A 25578-nucleotide genomic window follows, 5' to 3' on the forward strand; every position below is an offset into this window, starting at 1 on the left:
GAGACATACTGAAGGTATGAGTACTAAAAATACGTACAGATCATATTGAAACTAAACTCTTGCCAAATGTGGAGAAAATTCCCTTTCTTTGCAGGGAATTTTTAATTTACAAAATTTAATTTTTTTGAAAAGTTTCTTACAAATTCTACTAGGTTTTTATTACATAATGAAAGTATTTTTAAATTTGAACAAAAAGTTTAATTTTTAATATTTCAATGGAATTTTAAATATTTGAGTCAAGTATATCTTACAAAAGGTATCTTCCATTTTTATAATTCCCACAATAAAATAACTTACAGTGTCAACAACAAACAATCATTAAAAAACGTATATTATAAAATATGAAATTCGATTGAAATAATTTAGATTGTTTTACTAAAAATTATTTTTTTCAGATCTCTTTCAAGTTTAAAAAGAAATCGTGAGTTTTGAATAGTAGAATAGTTGAATTTAATATGTTTCTTATCTGAATTTTACCTATATTTATACTTAGGCTGTGTGTAATTTTTTAAGTCATGGAAATAAAACCATATACGGACATCACTACGTCATTGAGGACCAAAAAGATCAGTGACTTCCAGTTTTGTGTAAAGTCATGCATATTTTTAAGGGTCCCCTCGGTATCATTTTCCGAAATTATGAACATATAACATTTTTTCATTTCATGTGAAAAGTTTTACATTGTGAAAATAAACTGCTTTTATTATCGACACCTGTACGTATACGTGTTAATGATTTATTGATATTACAAATATTAAGTATACGCCTAATTTAGAGAAGCACTTGAAGTGGTTTTTAAAACGTAAAAAATAGAATTTATGTATTGTTTTCCGATTTTGATCTTGAAGATGAAGAAAATGTCAGTTTTTTTCAAAAATGACACCAAGGTTCCAAAACTTTGGAAAACTTTGAGACACGGGTCTTTTTTTTGTCTTTTATCAAGTACTGGTGTCCGTATATGGTTATATTTTTTCGTTCTGCACTGTTTTATCAAAAAAACATGAAAACATTACTTTACATTTTTACATTTAAAACAAAAAATAGTAGGGATTTTTGAAAAAAATATATTTAAAACAAAATGGTCTTTTGTAAAGGCCCCTTTTGTTAACGCCATTCATTCTTGTAAACTCTTCAAAATGAGTAACATGAATAAGGATTTAAAGAGATTTTTTTAATCTCTTTTATATTTCATTTCAGTGAAAACCAAAATTTTTTGGATGGATGCTGTTTGCTCTGTAATTCTTTATTGTGAAATTGTAATGTGGAGAAGTCAGTGTATAAAAGTTGCTCGCAAAGGACGGCCGAAAGAACTCATTTAAAACGGAACAAAGTAGCGTCTAAACAAATTATTTACCATCATCACCAAAAAAAACAGACACAACAATAAAAATATTCTTAGCGATATAATGTATGTTGTGAGTGAGTGTGAGTGAGTGTAACAACCAAGCCTAGCCAAACAGCCACACCAATTTAGAAAAACAAAAACATCAAACGAAAGGAACAGAGAGCCTTCGTTTAAGAGTGAATAACGGCAGAAACGAGAGAAACAAAAGGATGAAAAAGAAAAAATAATAATAATAATAAAATGTATTTGTGTATGTGTGCTATGACGAGACGCGCCTAGCCTAGCAGCTGTAAGTTTTCCAAATAATGATGATGCCGACCGATGTGATGTGACGGCGACGATGATGCTGTGCGAAAATTTAGTCTACTCTATACATTTAAAGCGTCAACATCCCGGATTGGAATGTAGCGTAATGTAAATGTTTAACGAATAAAATATTACTAACGGTCTAATGTAGTTTATTAGAAAACGTACAAATATTGTGAGAATAATGCTAGAGGGGACTCAAGAGCAAAGGAATACTCAAATATAAAGCATAAATGAAAGAAGAAAAACAAAAAAACTAAACGAAAATCTAAAAAAGTTGTATGCTATAATTTTTTGGGTGTGGACTTTTTCCTTTAGCAGTGATATTGAGTGCTCTTGTTTTTATAGTTTTTCCTGTACCAACAATAACAAAAAATTAAACGAAAACTTTATAATTTGATAAATGATTGTATTTAATAATTACAAAACCACAATTATGATTATTTTATAAAAGAGAAAAAATAAAATTGTGGTTAAAGAATGAAAAAATATTTATTTAAAAAACCTTTTATTAAAAAAAGAGAGAGCAGAGCAAAATGATACACGGATTTATATAAATTTATCTATATTTTGTGTATGTGTAGTACAATGTTAAAGTCCTTGAAACATGTTATGCATGTATGTCTACGTATGTGTGTATGTGTATATTTGTATGTGTGTGTTTATGTGTTACAACAAAATATTAGACAACAAAAACAAAAATACTCGTTTATGAAAAAAATGAAATAAAATGAACGTATTTTAAGGGCAACTTGTGCGTCTGTAATGGAAAAATGGCTAAAATAACTAATCTAATCTAAATCTAAAAAATAACACAGAAATCCTTTTAAGAGTGCACAATAAAAAATAAGTCCATGCAAATTGAATTGAAAAAGTGTTGATACAATTATAAATGTTGTGATATTTATTGTAAATGGAATTGAATGTGTTGAAAACAAATTGCAAAAGATCTAGTTAATTTTATACACACAACCTTCACCATCGCTATCATCATTATCATCACAGTCATCATCGTCAATATCGGCAGTGGCATTAACCAATAAACATACCCGTTGTCTACGTTGGCTCCATTAAAGTTAACGCAAAGGACCTTTTTTATTATTGCAACTATAAAAAGGGACTTGAGGCAATTCTAATAAATATTTCTTTCTGTCTTTTTTTTATTTCGTTTGGCCTCTTTTGTTATGACACTTGCTAAAAGGAATATAATAATAAAAAAGACAAAAAAGAAAACAACAAAAAGAAAAACCAGATTGTACAAAGAATTTGTAATGACAACGCCATAAAAATCTCATATCCTGTTGAGCAGCAAATATTTTCTTATTTATTTTTAACAAACACCCAATTACAAGACCTAGGGTCAATCGTATATATGTACATATCGACCAAAATGCCTAATGCCTGCCACCCAACAATACATCGATAACATCCATACTCAATCAAATGTTTAATATCGCGTGAATTTATTAGGTTTTTTTTATAGAAATCGAATTAGGATTGTCATGATGCTGACCAAGTCTTTCCTTTTTTTCTTACGTTTTGGAACTTTTTTTGCCCTTTCCATAAGTCAAGATTGTTTGTGATTTTTTCATGTTCCTGTTGTAGTTATTGTTTTGTGACAACTTTTATTGAAAATATTGTTGGACCAAATATTAACGTTCATATGTATGTAGATACAAACATTTATGTATACTTAGTACAAAAGAAGTTACAAATATTTATATTATTTACTATATCAAATTAATAATTTATCAACAACAATATAGACATCGAGTTAACAAGAATTGGGTGTGGAAAAAATTCACACAGGCAAAGAGATTACGGCATAATATTTATATAACTTTACCTTATTCGAAGAATTATAAATTAAAGTTAAGAGCGATATAAGTTGTTTTCACTTTTATTTTTTGTTTAATACAACCACTGTTGTAATACATTCACTAACAACAAAATATAATATTTTATATATTAATAAAAAATATGTGTGTATAATATTCTTCTAAAGGATTAAATTTAAATTTTGTTAATTTTGAAAAACAGCCTTTTTCCCCACATTGCAATTTTTCACTTTATAAAAATTCTACTACTTGACTTATTAAAAAACAAATTAAAATGTGATTAAAATACCAAATTAAACTATAAATACTAATTATGATCTTTTGAAAAATAAAATATAAAAAAGAAAAAAATATAAAAAGGAGTGAAAACAGTATTCTACATAAACAGCAACGAAATTCAAAAGCGAAAGCAACAAGAAGTTTAAGCCACAATGACCATCAGAATTAAAAAGGAAAACCACGTCGAAACTCAAATGTTTTATAGAAAATTTAAATAGAAAGTGATTTTTTGTTGTTTTCCTAGACGGCATCTTCTTCTTCTCGAGTTTATTACCAACCAGTCAAACAAACCCACCCAAAATTAACCCACATTTTATATTGCAAAACAAAAAATCCAAAAATTACATGAGAATATACAAGAAAGTGCAAAAAAATAAACAAAGCTAAACAACAGATTCTAAAACAACAACAACCAAACAAAAAAATATAACCTTAAATAAAAAAAGCTTAAGAGGCAAAGTTAAAAAAAAAACAAGTTGAAGTAACAAGCAAAAAATAAAAAAATATATATATAATAATAACGACCGTCCTTAACAAAAACATAAAGTAAAAATAAAAATAATAAAAGTAATGTAAAAAAATAAACTAAATAAATAACTTCTTCATACATTCAAAGAAAACATTTGGTACAAACGACAAGTCGGCGAGTCTGACAGTCGACCAGTTTTTTCGTCATTTAGCCAACAAGCAATTCTTTTAAAAAAGATCTAATGTTGTAATAGTTTTTGTTGTTTCTATATTTTATTTCATTATATTCATTTTCTATCGTCGTCGACGTCGTAGTCGTTTTCCTGGAAAGATATAAAAATTCTTGCATAAAATTATTTATACGAGCAGAGCACTAAGAAAACTATAAATGTTTTTTAATACAACTCAAAATATTTACATATAAAAAGTAGCAGAAAAACAACAACATCAAATACAAAAAAAAAACAACAACTAAAACATTAATCATACGCCTCGATGCCTCTTCATTTGCTCATCTATAATAAAAAGAAAAGGTAAAAGCTAAGGGAAATGTAAAACTATATAAATACCTATACATTTACATACAAAAACAAAAGCATTAGGATGGACCAAAAAGCTAAGTTAGAAAGTATAGTTGGGCAGACTGGAATATATGACAAGTTTAATAGTTCATTCATACATATAATATAAAAAATAACTTTCTTAAATTTATGTGAATATTACAAAAGAAAATAGAAATTAAATTGATATCGAAAAAATCCTGAAAATTGTTTATAAAAGCCATAGAGTGATAGTGAAGTTCTTTAAGATTACTATTTCTTTTTATCTATATTTGTATGCCATGTACATTTTTTCTTATAACCTTTGACGCATATAAACCATACTTTAGCAGTATACAAAGTATATAAAGTAAAGAAAATATAAATTAAAAAACATCAAAAGTTGACTTAGTAATGTGGTTTCGGTATAGTATAAATATGTATGTATGTACCTACCCTAATGTATTTATATGTAAGAGTAAAAAAAGGTTTGTTTATATTTAGTTATTTCGTTTTATGTTTATTATAACAATAACAAATAACAGCAACATGTATTTACATTAGGTCGAAAACCAAACTGGAGCAGAGACCTTCAATTTATTCTGTCGTTAAATTTAAACTTGATTGAACTGACAGAGATCCTTAAAGTTCTCATTTTTACTTTAAGTGAAATGCTTTATTAAAATGTTAAGACATTCTTATGTGTTGTTTCTAGATAACGAGCGAGTAGTTTGAGCACAAATTTTACTTGTATTTTATTATTGTAACAAAAACAAAATACAAGTAAAATTTTAACTCAAACTACTCACACGTTATCTAGAAACAACACATTAATAATACTTTTGAGAGTAGTTAAAAATCTTAATACGTTTTTTATAATAATACGGTAGTGGTTAATAGTTGAAGAACTTATTTATAATCAAATGTTTATTTTATTTATACATAAATCAAATTTTGTATGGAAATATTGTTTTATATATATTTTTTTAATAAAAATTTGATTATAAAACATTTTCTAGTGGCATATTAAATAAATTTCAGGCGAATATAAATTGATATTAATGTACATACGTTTAATATTTTTGGGCTAAACACTTTGTAAATGGCGCGCAAAACATTTAGCTTTTAAAGTTAAAATTACACACGATTTAATAAAGTTGTTTAAGTTTAAACATAAGTATCCAGCAAAAACTCGGTAATGACTTGTACTTATAAAACTACTTACTTTTCAATGACTGATACATACCCTTAAAAGTATTGACTTACATATAATCAGATACGTACGTACTTTATTTTAAGTTTTGCTGTATTAGTAGGACCTTTTATTCGATAATGCGATAGTGTGTGAAAACTAATATTTAACGCACAATTAAATAAGTAAGCAGTGGTTTCGTAAGTTAGCGAACTTACAAACATGAGAACCAGGTTCGTATTCTGTGTGAGCATTTTTTGTGCATAAAACAAAACAATTTTTTAACTACTTATTTGTAAGTACTTATACAAGGAGTTATTTGTAAGCGAGCGTATTAAGTACTTGCCGCCAAAGTCATCAACGTGTTAAAATAATGAGTTAAAATGCTATTAAATAAATAGTTAATAGCGGCCTTTTTAGCTTTTTAACTTATTACATTTCTATATAAGTTTTTGCTGGGTATAAATCCTTAAATATGCAACAATGTTTTGATACTACAAAATTTTTAAAAAAATCATTGGTTTAGAAAAATTAAGCATTTAATTATCAAATGTCAAAACATGATTTTTAGTTTTAACGTTTACAACAACGAAAATTATAGATTGGAAGAGCGCATATTTTATAGCACTCAGTTCAAAAGATTTTATGTTGTGTCAGTCTTGTAGAAAAAGAACGTTATGTAAGACGGCGTAATTTCTTTCAGCAATAAAAACAGCTTTAAATTTTAATGCCATTTTACTAATTTTAATTAATTTTAGTTTAATGCTTATGTTTTAAATCTAAATATAAACAAAAGTTGTACTTAAATTGGTATCTATGCTAAATTTCATTCATAATTTGAATAATAAATAATATTATTGCGGTAGAAAGGGCGTAATATATTTACATATATTCTAAAATTCTAGAATTTGTATGAAAATGAGAGATATATAGGATTGTTTGCTGAATATTGACAAAAGACATATTCAACATGTCAAAGAACTGGCACTTCAGAATAACAACAATGTTCCATAGAAAATTTAAGTTAATAGTTCCATATGCATTCGTTATAGAAATATTTTTTTGAACAAGTTCAAAAATTTTCTCCGGTGTTAAAATATATATTTTTTTAATTTCCATTTTGACCCATCAACACACATTTAATTAACCTTAATACATTAAATTTATGTTTGCTTAAATATCTTTGATATTATGAAAGTATATATTTAAGACAATATAAATCGTAACATAATAGTTTCACGAAAAAATCCAACAAAACAAATAATTTATATGAAAATGTATATTAGAGAGTCCCGTAAAAATATTTAGTTATAGTATAGTTCATGAAGCGATTAAATAAGAAAATACAAAACTTTTGGGGAAAGTTTTTTATGTTATACGACTGAACTGTTTTCTTGTAACCATGAACGTAAACCCTTAAAATGGTTTGATATATAAATTCTCAATAATTAGATAGATTTTCATACAATTAATTTACAAAAAGCACTAAGGGACACTCTAAAGTATATGTATTTATGTCGTTATAAGTATATATACATACATATGTATGTATATATTGTAGTTATAGTTATAAATGTTTATGTGCTTAAGTATATTAGAATATATTATAAAAGTATAGTAATCTCTGCTAAACTAATCAAATTCAAACCACACCCTCTCGTTACAGAGTACAACACAACAATATCGAGTGAAGCTCAGCAGCCACAGTCAAAAACTAAATAAACATTAGATGAAACCTTCGAATCAAACGGCGAAAAATTAGAAACTAAAGTAATGTGTTTTTATTCTGCCTGTAAAATAACAAAATGAAATCTTTAGAAAAAGTTGCTGGCACAATGTCCTGCTGTTTTCAATAACAAAAATTAAACAAACAAACAAAAAATAGATGAGAAGAGAAGAATACATTCATTACGCCAGCACAAAAACATTTGCAATTTCATTTTACGCCGATTTCAAATATCTCTGTAGAAAATTCAAGGCATGAAATGAATTCTATCCATGAATTGGAGAAATTAAAGAATAGTGCCACACAGAGACAACAAGAGAAAGACGGAGATTGAGAAAGTTGGAAACTTTTCTAATGTAATAAATACAAATCCTTTCAAAATGAAAATTTAACCAAATATTTCGACTTTAACTAAAGACACCAACCACCTCATTTTGAAACAGTGAAACGGATGGGAACCTAACCGGAAGAGGGAGTAAACGATTTATATTGCAAAAATGAAAGGATTTAATTTAAGACAAGTGAAGGAAGGCTTAAACAGCAGGTACAAATCAAAAAACTGCTGGAGTCTTAAACAGCAGCCACCACTAAGACTAAGAAATAAGGCAGGTGGTAAAAAAACAATTCAAAAAAATCTTGAAAGTGAAATTGAATTACAATTGAGAAGACAAACATTCGAATTGAACATGGCACAACCCTACGAGAGATGGAAATTGGGACGTGGGGAAACAATAACGACAACAGCAATAAAAACAAGTTGTAAATTTAACACCAAAAACACTGCCGATTTTAAGTGTATAAAACAAACTACAATCAACACCTTCAGTAGGCAACGTTGCCATCGTTTTCTTCATAAAGATAAACCAAACAATAGCAGCGGAAGAAAAAACAGCAACAGCACTTGTGTTAATAATACCAAACATCATTTGATACGAAAAAGTCCTGAAGACCCAACAACCATTAACACTAAAACCAAAACCAACACCAGCACCATAACCACCACCTCCAGTAACAGTAATAACTACAAGAGCAACAATTACAATTATTATTATAGCACAACTAAATGTTTAAGTCCTAAAACAACACACTTTTTAAGTTTAGAAAAAACAACAACAACAGCGACAACTAGAGGAAAAGGAAGAACAATAGCCACAACCAACACCTCAAATTCATCATCAGCGAAATCTGCCTTAATCACAACTACCAACGACAAAAGCAACTACAAAAACAGCATGATTAACAACAACGATTCAACCTCCATTCCATCTACATCCTCCTCATACCAAACCACCTTAAAAGTAAACAACTCCAGGACAAAGTCGACTACAACAACCGCTACAACTCCTCCACACTTCGTAACCAAACCCTCGATATTTTATATTATTTTGCTTCTCGGTTTTATTTTATTGTATTCATGTCCTGCAACGCAGGCCATCCGCTTAGCAAATAGCATAACGAAAAGTTCTTCGGCCAATAAGGAACAATTGTACATCGGCCTAATAGCGCCGCATACAAATTTTGGCAAACGAGAATATTTACGCGCCATTCACACTGCCGTATCGGGTCTCAATAGAACGCGCGGTGCCAAATTAACATTTTTCAAAGACTATCAATTCGAACCAAGAAATATACGCTTCGACATGATGTCCTTAACACCAAGTCCAACCGGTAAGTGTACAATACCGTTTTTTTTTTTTTAATATTAAACTAAAGCCACAAATGGACAGAGTTATACCTAAAAAATAATGGTTATTTTGAATATAACGTGGAAAATGCTTGTTAGGACCTTTGCTTAATATTATATTTTATTACTCTTTATCTGTTTGCTCCGCAACGGAAATGTTGAATGATTCTAAAATAAACAATGTAACGAAAAGGACAAACAGTTTGTTTTCGTTTTTAATTTACTTCTTTATTTGTATTTTTATGGTCAACTTTTCCTTAGTAGGTAATTTCTTTTTTTTTTTTCATTTGTATGACATTTACCTCATTTTATATAATCTCAGCTGTTATATTAAGTACAATTATCTATAGAAATCTAAATAGGGTGTAAATTAAAATTTTGGGATATTCTACACAAAATACACATGTATATTGCCACTAGTCATTAGGACGTTTGATTTCATTTTTATTTGTATATACTTTATTGTAATTTTATAGAGAGATGTAGGGTGCTTAATGTAAAATGTAAAATTATTTAAATATTTATTTTATGTTTGTGGTAAATATAGTTTTAAGGTATTAAATTTTTACTCCCAACTAATGGTGGTGGTTACTAAACAAGAATTTTTTACGACAAAAAATTTTACCATAAACCACTTATGGTAGTGAGAGATGATTATTGTGTTAACGATTAAATTGAAACACCTTTAAATGAATAACATAGGTACACCAAAACACATTCTAAGTTACAATTTTCAGTTAACTATATTAGGGTATTTGGTTTTGTCTTAATATTGAATAGTCTTAATTTTTGGAAGTTTTTTCAGACATTTTCTACATCAAAAAAAAGTGATAATTCAGAATAGTTTAACATTATTCAGTATTGTTCAGCTCTGTTTGGCAAAGGCAAATACATATATTCAACGTAATAAATATGATCAGGAAATAGTAAATATGTAGACATATTTTAGTTTTTTTGTTTATTTACATAGACTGCTTCAAAAGTTTCATTTGAAATCTAAAACGACTAATCGCTTGCTACTCTTATGTGGTGAAAAGGATATTAAAAAAATTATAACAAGGAAGCTAAATGATTTAGATGAATAATTAAATGTTCCTTCAATTGTTCATCCATTTTTTACGACACAGTCTTAAAAATTAAATATTTACTAAATTGTGATAAAGAAACCTAAATAAACATTGTTGGTTTACTGCATTGTATGTGGATTTGGTCCTACATAATTATATAATTACAATTTTCATGCTTATATGACGGCATGTATTTTACAATGTTTTGTGTTTTATTTTATAATCATTTATAAATTATGTTGGATTTAAAATATTTAATAGCGAATACTTATGAAATTAATTTATTTTTATACCACTATTTAATTTTTATGATTGCAAATGCCATTTTTTATAAAAAAAAGTAATTACATTAAAACGATGCTGGAATATACAGCTTACAGGAATATAATTATAGGTCCGATCTTTTGCTTTACATAAGAAACTAAGTACTCCCAGTAATATAAGCTTAACTTTCTAATCAGATTTTTGTGTTAAAACTGCTTTGGAATTTTTATTAATTTTGTTATAGTTGTTAGATTAATTACGGGTTTGGTCAAAGTTTCTTTGTTTTCACTTCCTAAATACTTACGAGCACAATTATTTTTTGTTTCCTCTTTGCCTGTTCATTATTAAGCTGTTTGTGTTGTTAATTAAAAGTTGACGATTTTTTTCTTTCGAATTTTCCTGCAGCATTTCTTTTGAATTTAAAAAAGGAATCTAATTCTTTTTATAAACTTACTTTGGTAATTTTTGGGTTTCCTTGGTTTTTTTTACCAGTTTCCGGTGACCTCTTGTCACAGTAATTTCATTTAATGATACTAATGTAGCAAAGATACTTAAATGTAGCTGAAATGAATTATGGAGTAATGCTTTAGATTTATTATACATTTTATTAATCCTCTTTTATTGTTTGGACAAACGAACATCACACATCCATCCCACAGCCTCCCTCGGCATCAGGGGTATAATGGGAGGTTTCCTAAAGAAAAATTGATGAATTTCTCTTTATCAAGCAAATTTGTTGGTAATTTTTTGATAAATAGCGAAGTGTTAACGAGCTTTCACACATTGTGGGTGTGTAACTTTAAAGTTTTTTTTTCTAATGGAATTGCTTTTAAAAACACTTACTTCTAATGTCGAAATGGTATGAGTGTGAAAATTGTTTAAATTAATCTTAAATATTTGAATAAATTCGAAAGATGGTCGAAATGAAAATGAAAACATTACTTTTTTATTTTAAAATAAAAATACATTTATTATCTTGCAAAGAGAGATACATTTAAGGCACATTAATATATGTATGCTTTAGAACAACTTAATAAGATGCATGTCATTGTCCAAATTTATGATATTTTATAAAGTCTTTATAAGCCAGTATTTGTTTAGGAATTGGATTAAAATCTTCCTTGACTGTTGCTGAATATGAAATAATACAACAATCAATCATAATGACTTAAATGTCGATTTACATAATTTTATCAGTTTATATTACAAAAATATGAAACAGCTGACCAAACAAAACATTAATGGATTTTCCTCAAAAAAATTGAAATATTAGGGATATAACTTTTTTTATTAATATAAAACTTATTAATATTTGAAATATTTATAGTTTATCAATATTTTAATATACATATTTGGATTAAGGTTTATGTTTAAGATGGAAACATACTTATGTTTCCGAAAAATATTCAATAATGACCAATATAGTAACATTTTGAAAAATTTAACCAGACTCACTTTTTTATTAAAATATTCCAGAATTATTCGATACTACTAAGAAAGCAACTACACGTTTTAACAATTAATCAAATTTGTACATACCCTGCCAGCAATTTTGTAGTCGACTACGAGAAAAATTCACTTCTAGTTTACTTTTACAGACTGACTATAAGCTAACTACATTGTAATGCAGAGCTGTCCCGAAATTTTGTATTTGGCAACATAAAGAACCGACTTTTAAATACTAACTACAAGCTAAACATAATGTAATGCAGAAGTGCCTCAAAATTATCTGTATTAATTGTATTTCAACATGTTTTCTCTTGTTTCTCTATTATTATGATTTTATTTGTTAACTTTAGTAGACTGACTATAAACAAACAACAATGTAATGCAGAAATATTCCAAAATTTTGTATTTATTAACGTAAACAACCGACTTTTAAAGACTAGCTACAAGCTAACTATCATATAATGCGGGAGTACCCCAACATTATCTGGAGAGCATTTTGTTTCGACATGTTTTCTCATGTTTCTTTATTATTTGGAATTTTTTTACATTTTTGTCATTTTCTTGTATACGTTGTGAAATTAGAGTCAGTAAATTGGAAAAATTAATTATAAAAGGTTAAATATTTCAAAACTCGGTCCCTAAATTCTGCTGATTAATACTGTAAATATAATACATTAACAGTTAACATTACACATAACATTTTAAAATTTAGATTTGGGTCAATGGGAATCATGGAAATAATGAACAAATCATTCATAATTTTATGGATACCGGTGTTATTATTAGTTCCCCTGCAGAAAACTGATGTCTATTAATTTTAACGAACTAATATCATAACTTGTATTAAAGCGAAATATAATTTAGATAACTAGTAGTTAAATTTTAAATATATTAAATAAAATGTTATTAATTAATACAGTAGGGAATACAAAAGAAAACTATTACTTGACTTTTCTGAAACTAACTTTAAGTTAGTTAATAAAGAGTTTCCTTTAAGCTAATTTTTTAGTAACTAACTTTAAATTAGTTGAAAAGTCATGCAGAGGCGGACAATTGACTACTGCGTAGGACATCGCCATGTTAAAATAGTCAGTTGGCTCCATTAAGAATAATCCAATAATCAACCATAACTAGTTGATGAAAAAGTCGGCTTTTAATGCATTTAAAGTTAGTTGAGTTGCTGGCAGGGTACATACATACATACATACTTCTTTACAGTTGTGTATGTGCGTGTTAATAATCATAGATACAAACTAATGTAATTGTTATTTAATTTTATTTCAAATTTATTATTTATTCATTGAAATTCCCAAGAAACCTTTTACACACATTGAAATACGGGTTGCATATTTTTTATATAGAAACACACACACAGACTTTAGAATGAGAAAACACTTTAAAATACATACTACCTTCAGTTCGGAGCGACGGTTCCCACCGGCGTTTTAATATTTACGAAGGGGTAATTGACTTTTCAATAAATTATTGTTCATAAGAAAAATATAAAAATAAACCATAAATATGTATGTATGTATGTATATACAAAAATTGGATTCATCCAAACAATTAGAAATTGGTCTAATTGAGCACGATTGCCACTTAAAAAACTATTGAGTTATAATGGTAAACAAATACATACATACATATGTATGTACATTAACAGTTCATATACCCTTTGTTCTTCTTAAATAGGTTCTTATTTTCCATAAAAAAAAATTATTTCCACATTATTTTCCACAAAAAAAAATCATATTTATGAACTTACATACGTATATTAGAGTAGCTCCCTTTATATGGCTGAAATAACGTACTAATAATGTTCCCACCGAAAATGAAAGTTTGGTGCATTCTAAGATACCGTTATTCAAAATTTTTGTTCTAGAGTCAATATTTGCTGAACTGGGACAAAGGATAAAAACATCCTTCTCAAAAGCTTTTTAAATTAGTTCATTTTTAACGCAAAGGAGCGAGATAAAATTTTGATTTCATGTGAAAAGTCTTTTGGGAGACGCTTCGGAACCTTTTTTTGCAGTTTTTCGAAATTCAATTGTATATCAAATTTTATTTCATTTTTTCTAGACTAAAATTAATCCCAAACAACAACATTCATACATATTATCTGCATCTTAATTGAATTGCAAAAGCATGATTGGGCAGAAAATGAGATTTGAAAAATTAAATGCTAAATCGATGAAATTTTAAACACCAATTCGGTGAAATTGTATGTTATGTAACAATTTTGAAGACCTTTGTGGAAAAAAACTCAACAAAGGACCTCACTAAGTATCTTAGAATGAACTTCATTTTTTTTTAATTTCCGGCTCCCTAATATGTATGTGTATATATATACATCCCAAACACTTACATACATAGTATATAGATGAAACTATATATACATTAAAGACACGTTAGATATCTTAGTCATGTATATACTTACTTATATAGAGTTTAAGTACATTTCTTCTAATTTTACTATGAGAATTAAAATGATGAAAATGAAATTATATTGAATTAACGTTTATTTTTATCACTTTGACAACAAAGAGCTATTTCATATAATATACATATAGAAAATCTCGCTCAAGTAGGTTAACTACTAGGAAATTATACATACATAAGTACATACAATGTTACTCTGTTTTAATTGTGTAAATAAAAGATAAAAATGTTGAATAACAAATTGATAAATATCAAGAAAATTTAAATTACTATTCATCAAAAATGGCATTTTTTTGTTAAGCATACTAATACACATTTTTGAAATGGAATTGGAAATTAAATATGAAATAAATTTTCAATTTCTAAAATACATGTAAAATTTTCTGAAAAAAGTAGAAATTTAAGGAATACCTTTAAAAATTTCCAGAAAACAATTTTGATGAAGGTTACTACTATTGGATAGTAGACCAGACAGACACCTATTGGTCCTAGTAAAAATTGTCATACAAATTTTTTTTAATTTTTACAAAATGGGCTTTTTTTGCCCGACAGAAACATTATACCATTTCCTTTAAAGGCTTTATAGACCCATAATGGGATGCGAGTGGGATATCCATCATAACTCAAGCATACCATGAAAAATCGATTTTTATATGAAAAACATAAAATCGGCTCTAAATCCTTAAATAACGCTCCAATCGACAAAACTGTGAAAATCTGTGATCATCATATTTTCCATGAAAAATCGATTTTTATATGAAAAACATAAAATCAGCTATAAATCCTTAAATAACGCTCCAATCGACAAAACAATGAAAATCTGTGCTCACTCATAAGTTCCATGAAAAATCGATTTTTATATGAAAAACATAAAAACGGCTCTAACTCCTTAAATAACGCTCCAATCGACAAAACAATAAAAATCTGTGATCACTCATAATTTCCATGAAAAATCGATTTTTGAGTGTGTGCCAATCGGTAACAATTTACTTAAATATGTAAATTTTTGATAAATATGAGGTGAATAAAATTTTACTAGCTTATAGGGTTATATAAATTTTTGACAAATGAAAAAAAAAATTTGAAAATACAAAAAATAAAATATTTTTTTAATTTTAGTTTATAATACATTTGTGATTGTAGAAATTTATTTCAATAATAAAAAAATCAATAAAAGTGTTTCTTTTATTAAAATAAATGCAGATTTTCTTGTGAAATTAGTGACAATTGTAAAAATTTAATGTAATCAAAAAAGATATCGTTTGGCACAGCAAAATGTAAAAATGTTCCCACCATAGGAAAATTACAATCCACCATAGAACTTTGCTATGATTTGGCACACGCTCTTTATATGAAAAACATAAAATCGGCTCTAAATCCTTAAATAACGCTCCAATCGACAAAACAATGAAAATCTGTGATCACTCATAATTTCCATGAAAAATCGATTTTTATATGAAAAACATAAAATCGGCTCTAAATCCTTAAATAACGCTCCAATCGACAAAACATTGAAAATCTGTGATCACTCAAATTTTCCATGAAAAATCAATTTTTATATGAAAAACATAAAATCGGCTCTAAGTCCCTAAATAACGCTCCAATCGACAAAACAATGAAAATCTGTGATCACTCATAATTTCCATGAAAAATCGATTTTTATATGAAAAACATAAAATCGGCTCTAAGTCCTTAAATAACGCTCCAATCGACAAAACAATGAAAATCTGTGATCACTCATAATTTCCATGAAAAATCGATTTTTATATGAAAAACATAAAAACGGCTCTAAATCCTTAAATAACGCTCCAATCGACAAAACAATGAAAATCTGTGATCATATTTTCCATGAAATATAGATTTTTATATGAAAAACATAAAATCGGCTATAAATCCTTAAATAACGCTCCAATCGACAAAACAGTGAAAATCTGTGATCACTCATATTTTCCATGAAATATCGATTTTTATACGAAAAACAAAAATTCAGCTGTAAATCCTTAAATAACGCTCCAATCGACAAAACATTGAAAATCTGTGATCACTTATATTTTCCATGAAATATAGATTTTTATATGAAAAACATAAAATCGGCTCCAAATCCTTAAATAACGCTCCAATCGACAAAACAATGAAAATCTGTGATCACTCATATTTTCCATGAAATATAGATTTTTATACGAAAAACATAAAATCGGCTCCAAATTCTTAAATAACGACAAAACAATGAAAATCTGTGATCACTCATATTTTCCATGAAATATCGATTTTTATATGAAAAACATAAAATCGGCTCCAAATCCTTAAATAACGCTCCAATCGACAAAACAGTGAAAATCTGTGATCACTCATATTTTCCATGAAATATCGATTTTTATACGAAAAACAAAAATTCAGCTCTAAATCCTTAAATAACGCTCCAATCGACAAAACATTGAAAATCTGTGATCACTCATATTTTCCATGAAATATAGATTTTTATATGAAAAACATAAAATCGGCTCCAAATCCTTAAATAACGCTCCAATCGACAAAACAGTGAAAATCTGTGATCACTCATATTTTTCAAATATCGATTTTTATATGAAAAACATAAAATCGGCTCCAAATCCTTAAATAACGCTCCAATCGACAAAACAATGAAAATCTGTGATCACTCATACTTTCCATGAAATATCAATTTTTATATGAAAAACATAAATTCAGCTCTAAATCCTTAAATAACGCTCCAATCGACAAAACATTGAAAATCTGTGATCAATCATATTTTTCAAATATAGATTTTTATATGAAAAACATAAAATCGGATCTAAATCCTTAAATAACGCTCCAATCGACAAAACAATGAAAATCTGTGATCACTCATATTTTCCATGAAATATCGATTTTTATATGAAAAACATAAAATCGGCTCTAAATCCTTAAATAACGCACCAATCGAAAAAACATTGAAAATCTGTGATCACTCATATTTTCCATGAAATATAGATTTTTATATGAAAAATTTATAGTAAAAATCTACGATCACTCATATTTTCCATGAAATATCGATTTTTATATGAGAAACATAAAATCGGCTCCAAATCCCTAAATAACGCTCCAATCGACAAAACAGTGAAAATCTGTGATCACTCATACTTTCCGTGAAATATTGATTTTTATATGAGAAACATAAAATCGACTTTTTATATGAAAAACATAAAATCGGCTCTAAATCCTTAAATAACGCTCCTATCGACAAAACAGAAAAAATATGTGATCACTCATATTTTCCAAGAAATATCGATTTTTATATGAAAAACATAAAATCGGCTCTAAATCCTTAAATAACGCTCCAATCGACAAAACATTGAAAATCTGTGATCACTCATATTTTTATATGAAAAACATAAGTGACCACAAAGCAATTTATGCAAACTTATGATGCATTACGAACGGAATGTGTTTTAGTGTAAAAATCTTTAACTATGTATTATAAAATTTTGTTTGTTGCTGCAAGTAGATGCAAACAACATTATAAAATTAATTGATTTTAAAAATTCAATATTGCCACAATACTTACATATACTGCTCATTTAATATGTTGAGTTTACCCTTTTGAAGAATTTGTGTTTTTCCATTGAGGGAGCATATTAATTTTTATATTACATACATATAAACTTGACCTGATTATATTCACACATTGTTTCTTTGTTCCACAGCTTTTTCGTTAATCGGATAATTTAAGTAATTTTTACTACAGAGACGTAAATTTAAGGTTTTGGAAAGTATTCAAAGTTATTTCAACTCATGGTAAAATAGTTTACACACAAAAACTTTTAAAGCCTATGAAAATTCCCCAAAGATGGCTTTAAAATATGTATATTTTTAAACAAAATGAGAATAATAGAAAAAATGTTCGACTTTTTTTCTTCTCTGTCTAAAAATGATTGAATGAATACTACAATGCAAACAACAAAGGAAACAAATTGTATTTTTCAACTATTTTTGAAAAATACCCAAGATATTCTTCACAACAATAATTATTTATAAAAAATGTTTTAAGGATATACAAACAACAACAATAGCTGAAATAGCTGAAAAACAACAACAATGTTCTGAACGACAATGCTGCGGGCAACGAATGTTTTCATTTTTAATACCAAAACATTCATTGTTTATGGTTTTAAATGAATATTTCAGTTTCTGTTTTGTCTTGTGTTTTTTTTATTAATTTTTGCTGCGTGTTAAAAAAAGAAAGAAAATGGAAAAGAATCAGAAGAAGAAAAAGAGACATGGAGAGTGCGTGTGTGAGATTGAGAGTGAAAGTTAGTATGTATGACGTAAGAAAGCCTTGAATAGAAAAAAATAACCAGATGCCCTCAGCTACGCTATTGTTCTTAAGAGTAGGACTTGTTTCCCTTAAATTCATTTCATTTATTGTTGGTTGTTTTTTTTTTCGGCTTCAATACAAGTTCAATATGGATTTTGGAATAATTTTATTTCGTACCTAAATATCTTTGATGTTTCGTAATGCTTGTGGCCAACTGATACACGTTGTTCTTTTCCAGTAAGTTGTTTAAGCTAAAATCTTTTATATTGGTTTTGATTTTTTCTTTTTAATAGACCAATAAAAACTATGTAGATGAGCAGGCAAATGTATCTCTTTGCAAGTTTTGATGGTCGAACGCAAAGTGATGATAACTTAGCACCATGTTTTTATTATAATGTTTGCTGGTGTTTTAGTGGTAACTTTAACTCATTGTTTTTAATTGTGTCAGTCGAAAAAATAAAGTGTGTACATAAAAAACTTTCTTCATGTTTTTTTCTTCTTTCTGTTCAACTTAGTCTGCAATTCCATGTACATTCGATTTTTCCAGTTTTGGGTTGTTATTGTTTATAGTGATGGTGTTTGCTGGTACTGATGGTGTTTGTCTTTGAATTTTAATGATGTCTCAAGTTGTAACGAAATAAAAAATTAGTTTCATTTCTTAATGACAGTGATTTCAATTCATAGGGACACATGCTAACGAAAAATAAAAATAGAGAGCAAAAAAAGTGAAAAATAAACTTTGTTAGTTTTAGATTGCCTTAAGAATCTTAATGTTTCTTTCTCTTGTGTTCTTAAATAAATGTTTGGTTGAGTCTAATCACTTTTCCGTTGAAGTTATAATTGTGTTACATTTTGTCTCTTCTGCTTTTCCTTAAAATTTATTTGAAAGATGACAAGTATAGTTTTCTCTTATTCATAAATATTTACATAAACACTATGTTGTAGCAACAAATGCTGAAACATCTTGTAGTTTATTTATATTTTCAGTTTCTGAAGTTTTTGAAGAAACAAAAAGAAATTTTAGTTACTTAAAAAAAAATTTGTTTTCATAATGTAGGTTACAGAAGTTGTGTAGTTTTATCTTTTTAACTTTTCCGTTAATACTAAAATTGGGTTTCTTGCCACAAATTACTACTTAAATGTTAATGCCTTATAATATAAAAAATTAAATAATAATTATAATACTTTAATAAAGTTTATTAAAATTTAAAAGGTTTTCGGCAATTTACGTTTTTTTTTTTTCAATCATAAAGCAATGAAAACTTAACACATGACGTATAATTTATTTATATGTATAGGTAAATAATCATACGCAGTGAAGCACTATTGTTTCGTATTATTGAAGCTAATAAGAATCAATATTTACTAAACCCTAAATTTTAAACTTTAATTCGAGAATCACTGAAATAATAGAAATTATAAACATTTTCTTATAGAACTTTGTTCCATTTAAAATACAAAAAATAATATTCGATATTTTAGCAAATTGTTATACACAGCAAATTTATGTATCATCCAATGTTGATGATTTTGTAATAGGAAAATAATATCATACAAATGTTTATTTAAATAAATTGGTAAATGATTTTAAAAGAAAATCATTGAAGGCATGTATTTGATTTATAAAAAAGCTATGTAAATAAATATTTAATTTAAATGTTCTACTATCAATAATTGCCTGAAGCTAATGAGAAGATTTTATTTAACTTGCCTTGTTAGTTTGTTAGATGGCACACATTTTGTAACTGTGTTCCCGTTGCCCGAATTGTATGAACACACACAACATGATGGCAAATATTCCACTGCCATCATGTTGTGTTTGAAAATTATTTTAAAGACAATAATGTTTTAACATAATTTGTTTATTTTTTATGGGGTAGTAGCGTCAAATATTTCCCGATCCTCATAAAATTTTTGGATATAGGTATCGGTTTCTATATAACTTGTATGTGTCGAATTGTATCGCTATGTTGACATTTTAAAGCCAGTAATGAGTGTTAAACTTACTTTTTGAGAAAGACCCTATATTATTCTGGAATTTTTGGGGAAATATTTCCGTTTGTTTAAAACTTATTTGTGTCGCCGTATTTTTAATTCAGACTTAACATCATTTTCTGATGGGGGGCCTTATATGAGGGGTATGGACCGATTGAATAAAACACTGTATGACCAAAAAGTCCGGCAGTTCTTGACCGATGGAGCTGAAAATTTGTGTCTGTCCTATTATCCAATAGTACTAATTGGTTCAATTTCATCCAAATCGGAAGACATTTATTTTAAAATCTGGATCACTTGACACGAAATTACCTATATATGTATATTTTCTACGACCAATATTTTGGTGTGTTACAAACAGAATGACAAAACCAATATACCCTCATCTTTTTTGATGGTGGTTATAAAAATAAACCTTTTACCATATTTTTTACTGTTATTATAATTTTGAAACACAAACATTTTGTAATATTTTAATTTCGTTTCCCAGCTGACAAATGAATATTAATCATTCATGTGGAAGAGTCGAATTTGAAATCTTCTTTTGAATTCCATATTCATACAAATATATGTAGATACAAGTATACGTATGTACATTAGGATGGCCACAAAATTGAAGTTGCTGTTGTTCCCACTGAAAATAAAATTTTGTTCATTCTAAGATAACATTTCACAAAATTTTTGTCCTGACGTCAATATTTGGTGAGCTATGATTTATGTTTACATTTTTGGCAAATAAACCATATGCAAATTTAGTATCATATAAAAAGTCTTTGAAAGACGTTTTCAATCACATTATGTTTTGTATACAAAATTAATTTTGAGGAAAAATTTTATGTTTTATGTTTTTCATGTAATTAATTGTATAATGAAATTAATTAATATAATATTTGTAAACCTCATATAATTACATCGAACCGATTTTTTCTGTTTTTGAAATGTTTTGTATTTTATTTAAATTTTTTAAATCCTAATTTCTCCCCGATATTGTTGTTGGAATAGTTTCATTCAAATATTAATCAAATTTTTCAGTTTAACTAAAATATTAACACAATTTATCCTAAACGTGTGCTTCTTTTTTACGCTTGGGTAGTATGTTTACATTATTTTGCAATGTTTTGGTCAACAAATTTAAATAAAACTGAACTTTAAAAACGGAAAAAAGTTTCGGTATGATTTAATGAGGGTTATTATGTATTGATTTTAACAAATTATATTGAATTTATCTGTGTTAAAATGTAAAAAAATTTACCGAAAATTAATAAAATTTCGTCAACTTTCGTTGGAAATTTCTTTCCTCCATTTTTTCCCGCCACACTAATAAACATATGTATGCCGAAAAAAATCACTATTCATTTTGATTTGTCTTTAACGATGCGTCAAATTAAATTTATACAAAGCTATAACTAAACATATCATACATACATACATATGTATATAAACACATCTATATGATCATTCGACCTACTCTAAAAAATATAATTTATCTTAAATGGACAATATAACTCGCCATAATACTGTTCAATACAGAGTGTTAAAAATAGGCTTAATTTCGTTCTAGTAATCAATGTAGAAATAATTCGAAGAAATATTTTTTTTTTGCACATAGACAAATTTTTTTACAATTTTCGTCCCAGAATTAGTAATTAAATGTTCATTCCATAAGAGGTTCTGTAATTCTGCATAAAGACAAGTGATCGACTAAAAAGATTTAACAAAAGAAATCTTGTGATCTAAATCTGCCAAAATTAAAGATTGATGTATGATATAGATTCTTTAAATACAATCAACAAAGGAAAAGACGAATTTTGCTGTTTAAAATTTCATAATTTCCATAAGAACACTTCTGCACCATGTCTGCAAAATTTAATAAACCTTCAAATGAAAGCTACTTTACCGTTCATATGAATACATACATACATATGTTCCTCCTACATATGAATAAATATGGTTATACACATACATACCAACATAAATAAATATTTTAAAATTCATGTGACAATATTTTAACATGAACTTATATGTTACTGTTCATCTTTATAATCAAAACACACACATAAACACATAAACCATTCACAGAAAACAAGATTATCATTTGACACATTTTCAGAATCAACTTAACACCCAAAAACAGCGTTAACGTACATTATCTACGACTTAAGAGATAATGGAAAAAAGGGAAAACCTGACCTTAAATGCCAATAATACAACGATCAAAAATAAGGGCAAGAACGAAAAATGGCACATAAAATCATAAAGACTTGAGTTTTAAGTAAACAATTTTCCAACTCATTCATATGTATAAACTAGAGTTTTTGTATATAAAAGCAGTAGATACTTTTAATCTACATACTTTTGATCTATCTACTAACTAAACTTAAAAAGAAGATTGTGGAATTTCTTAAATGGAACTCATAAATTTCCAATTTAATGCTTGTAGATACACATTTGTTTAAATGAAAAATAAATAAATTTAGTACATAAGTAATAAGTTATTTATTTAAAGGAAAACTTAATATAAATACATACGTCTGCACATGAGTGCGTATGAGAAGTATTTTACAAATTTAAATTTATTCATACGCAGTGTAGTACAATTTGTATTAAAACTCTCTTGGGATTTTTAATGCGTACTGTTTTCGCAATTAGTATTGCTTTCAAATTCACTTAATTTATTCTCATTTTTGGGAGTAAAATTGTTGTTTAAATTTTTTTAATTTTATTTTTCTATTGTTTTAACTGAACAATTCGGCAAACAAAATATTTTATTTTATTTAGAGCGTTTCATGCATTGTTAGTTAGTAAAAAAAAACATTAAATTGCAAAACAATTCTCATAATTCGAAATTAAATTGCAACATTGTTTAATTTTGAGATAAATAAAAATAGTTTCAACTTTTGCATTACAGCTCTTTAATTGCTTAACATTGCTTTTAACACCAGATTTTAAGCAGAAAATGTCTAAAAGATATCGCTTGAAAAGTGTAAAATTGTATAAATAATGTATTTGTTTATTTCGTCGAAAATTGTGCAATTAACATTTTCTTATCTTCTACGAGATAGAGATACAATTTTTGAAGAAATTAAAAACAGCCTATAACTTTGCTAAGAAAGTCCTATTATTTACCCAATTTTACACTTTTCAATCGATTTCGGTACCCGTTTCGGATTCCCGTTATCCGATTGGGCTGAAATTTAACACCAGTTAGTTTTAGACACTAATGAACAATATAAGATTCATCCAAACAAAATCAATATTTTGTTGGCACTTCTAATGTACCAAATCTTATAAATCAACTAAGAGATGACTTTAGTAAAAAATTCTTATATCTGTTATATGGAATTTTAAAAGGATTTATAATTTTCCGAACATTCAAACAATACATTTCCTAAAATTAACTGACTTAATAAGAATTTTAGTAGAAATCTTTAAATAAATTTCTTAGCATTTCTGGAGATTTTTTAAAAAACGCAAAAATTTATTGGAAAAATGTTTACACAAAAAAAAACATTTTTTTTAATTATATATGAATCTGCGAATATTTCGCAGACTCTTGTAATTCAATGTGATATTTCTAAACTATAACATAACGATTATTATTTTTTTTTTTTGCTAAATAACTGTTCCATAAAAGGATAATTGCAAAATTGTACTCATACCAATTTGGTATGAGAAAATAATATGTAAATTAGAAAACAACATTTTAAAAATTACGATGGCACATAAATTTTTAAAAACATTCAAATGTAAAACCTTTTATATCTTATTACAAAAACAATTGTACTCATACCACTTTAAAAATTAACAGCTCATATTAATATTCACCCACTCTAATTCACTATATTCATATTGTATTCGTATTGATATGTAAACTAATTATACAATTTAAATATTTTACTATTGTAAGCACAAATAAATATTTTGTTTTATACAAAAAAGAAGAAAGGTAAAAACACATCGATATGCTTTTATTGTTGTTTTAAGAAGAATTCTATTATCTCCAGGTTTTTGCTTTAGGGAAATATCTATTATCAGTGAATCTCAGCATCTTTCATAAAAATACCTAGTCATCATACATAGAAAAACTAGACACTCACAGAAGTATATATATCAAGAACTCATCTACAAGTGTGCATTCGTAATGAAGATGTTACATTTTTCAAGTGTACCCAGCAAACATATTTTGCTTTGTTTAAAGTTTTATTATAGAACTAATAGAATATTTCTATTAAACTAAAATACATGTATATTTTTTTTCTATTTCATACATCCATTTAACTGTGAAAATTTTCGAAATTACTTGTAATGAAAGTTGCTTGTTTGTTGGGTAAAACTATATGCACATACACAATTTGATTTGTGATTTGTGTTAAAATTGCAATACATTTTTAACTACAGTGTATACTTCTGAAAACACACATTCCCACTAAGTTGTTTAGTAGAGACTATAAGGAAATACAACACAAACACAATCTTTTGTAAAAGTGAATAACCAACTTTTTGGGGTCTTTGACTTAGATCACTTTGGAAACAAACTTTACTAATACATGTTACGCTTTAAATGTGTGAAATTCAAAAAAGTACTATAACATTTACTATTATTATTATATTGCAAGTCTTTACGATGATCTAATTTATGCAAAACCCCAATGTTTGCCTTAAACTGGTTTTAAAA

At 27.2% G+C, this 25578-nt stretch overlaps 1 protein-coding gene across 3 annotated transcripts in view; it reads left to right on the forward strand.

Annotated features, from left to right (window-relative positions):
- The first annotated feature begins 1295 nt into the window (after positions 1-1295).
- The window catches only part of LOC119606800 (glutamate receptor ionotropic, NMDA 2B), a 61063-nt gene continuing 36780 nt past the window's right edge, over positions 1296-25578 (forward strand). For 2 of the 3 annotated variants that reach the window (XM_037960396.1, XM_037960407.1), the window contains exons 1-3: positions 1296-1759; positions 3692-4769; positions 7634-9361. In XM_037960396.1, the coding sequence (XP_037816324.1) occupies positions 8191-9361 (1171 nt within the window). In that variant the 5' untranslated portion in view covers positions 1296-1759; positions 3692-4769; positions 7634-8190. Of the gene's footprint in view, positions 1760-1781; positions 2302-3691; positions 4770-7633; positions 9362-25578 lie in introns of those variants that run through there. The other variant, XM_037960416.1, reaches the window with a different exon arrangement.

Source organism: Lucilia sericata, unplaced genomic scaffold, assembly GCF_015586225.1.
Source record: "Lucilia sericata isolate MDLA Ls3-8-SP2 unplaced genomic scaffold, ASM1558622v1 Contig000018F_arrow, whole genome shotgun sequence".
Taxonomy (NCBI): Eukaryota; Metazoa; Arthropoda; class Insecta; order Diptera; family Calliphoridae; genus Lucilia; species Lucilia sericata.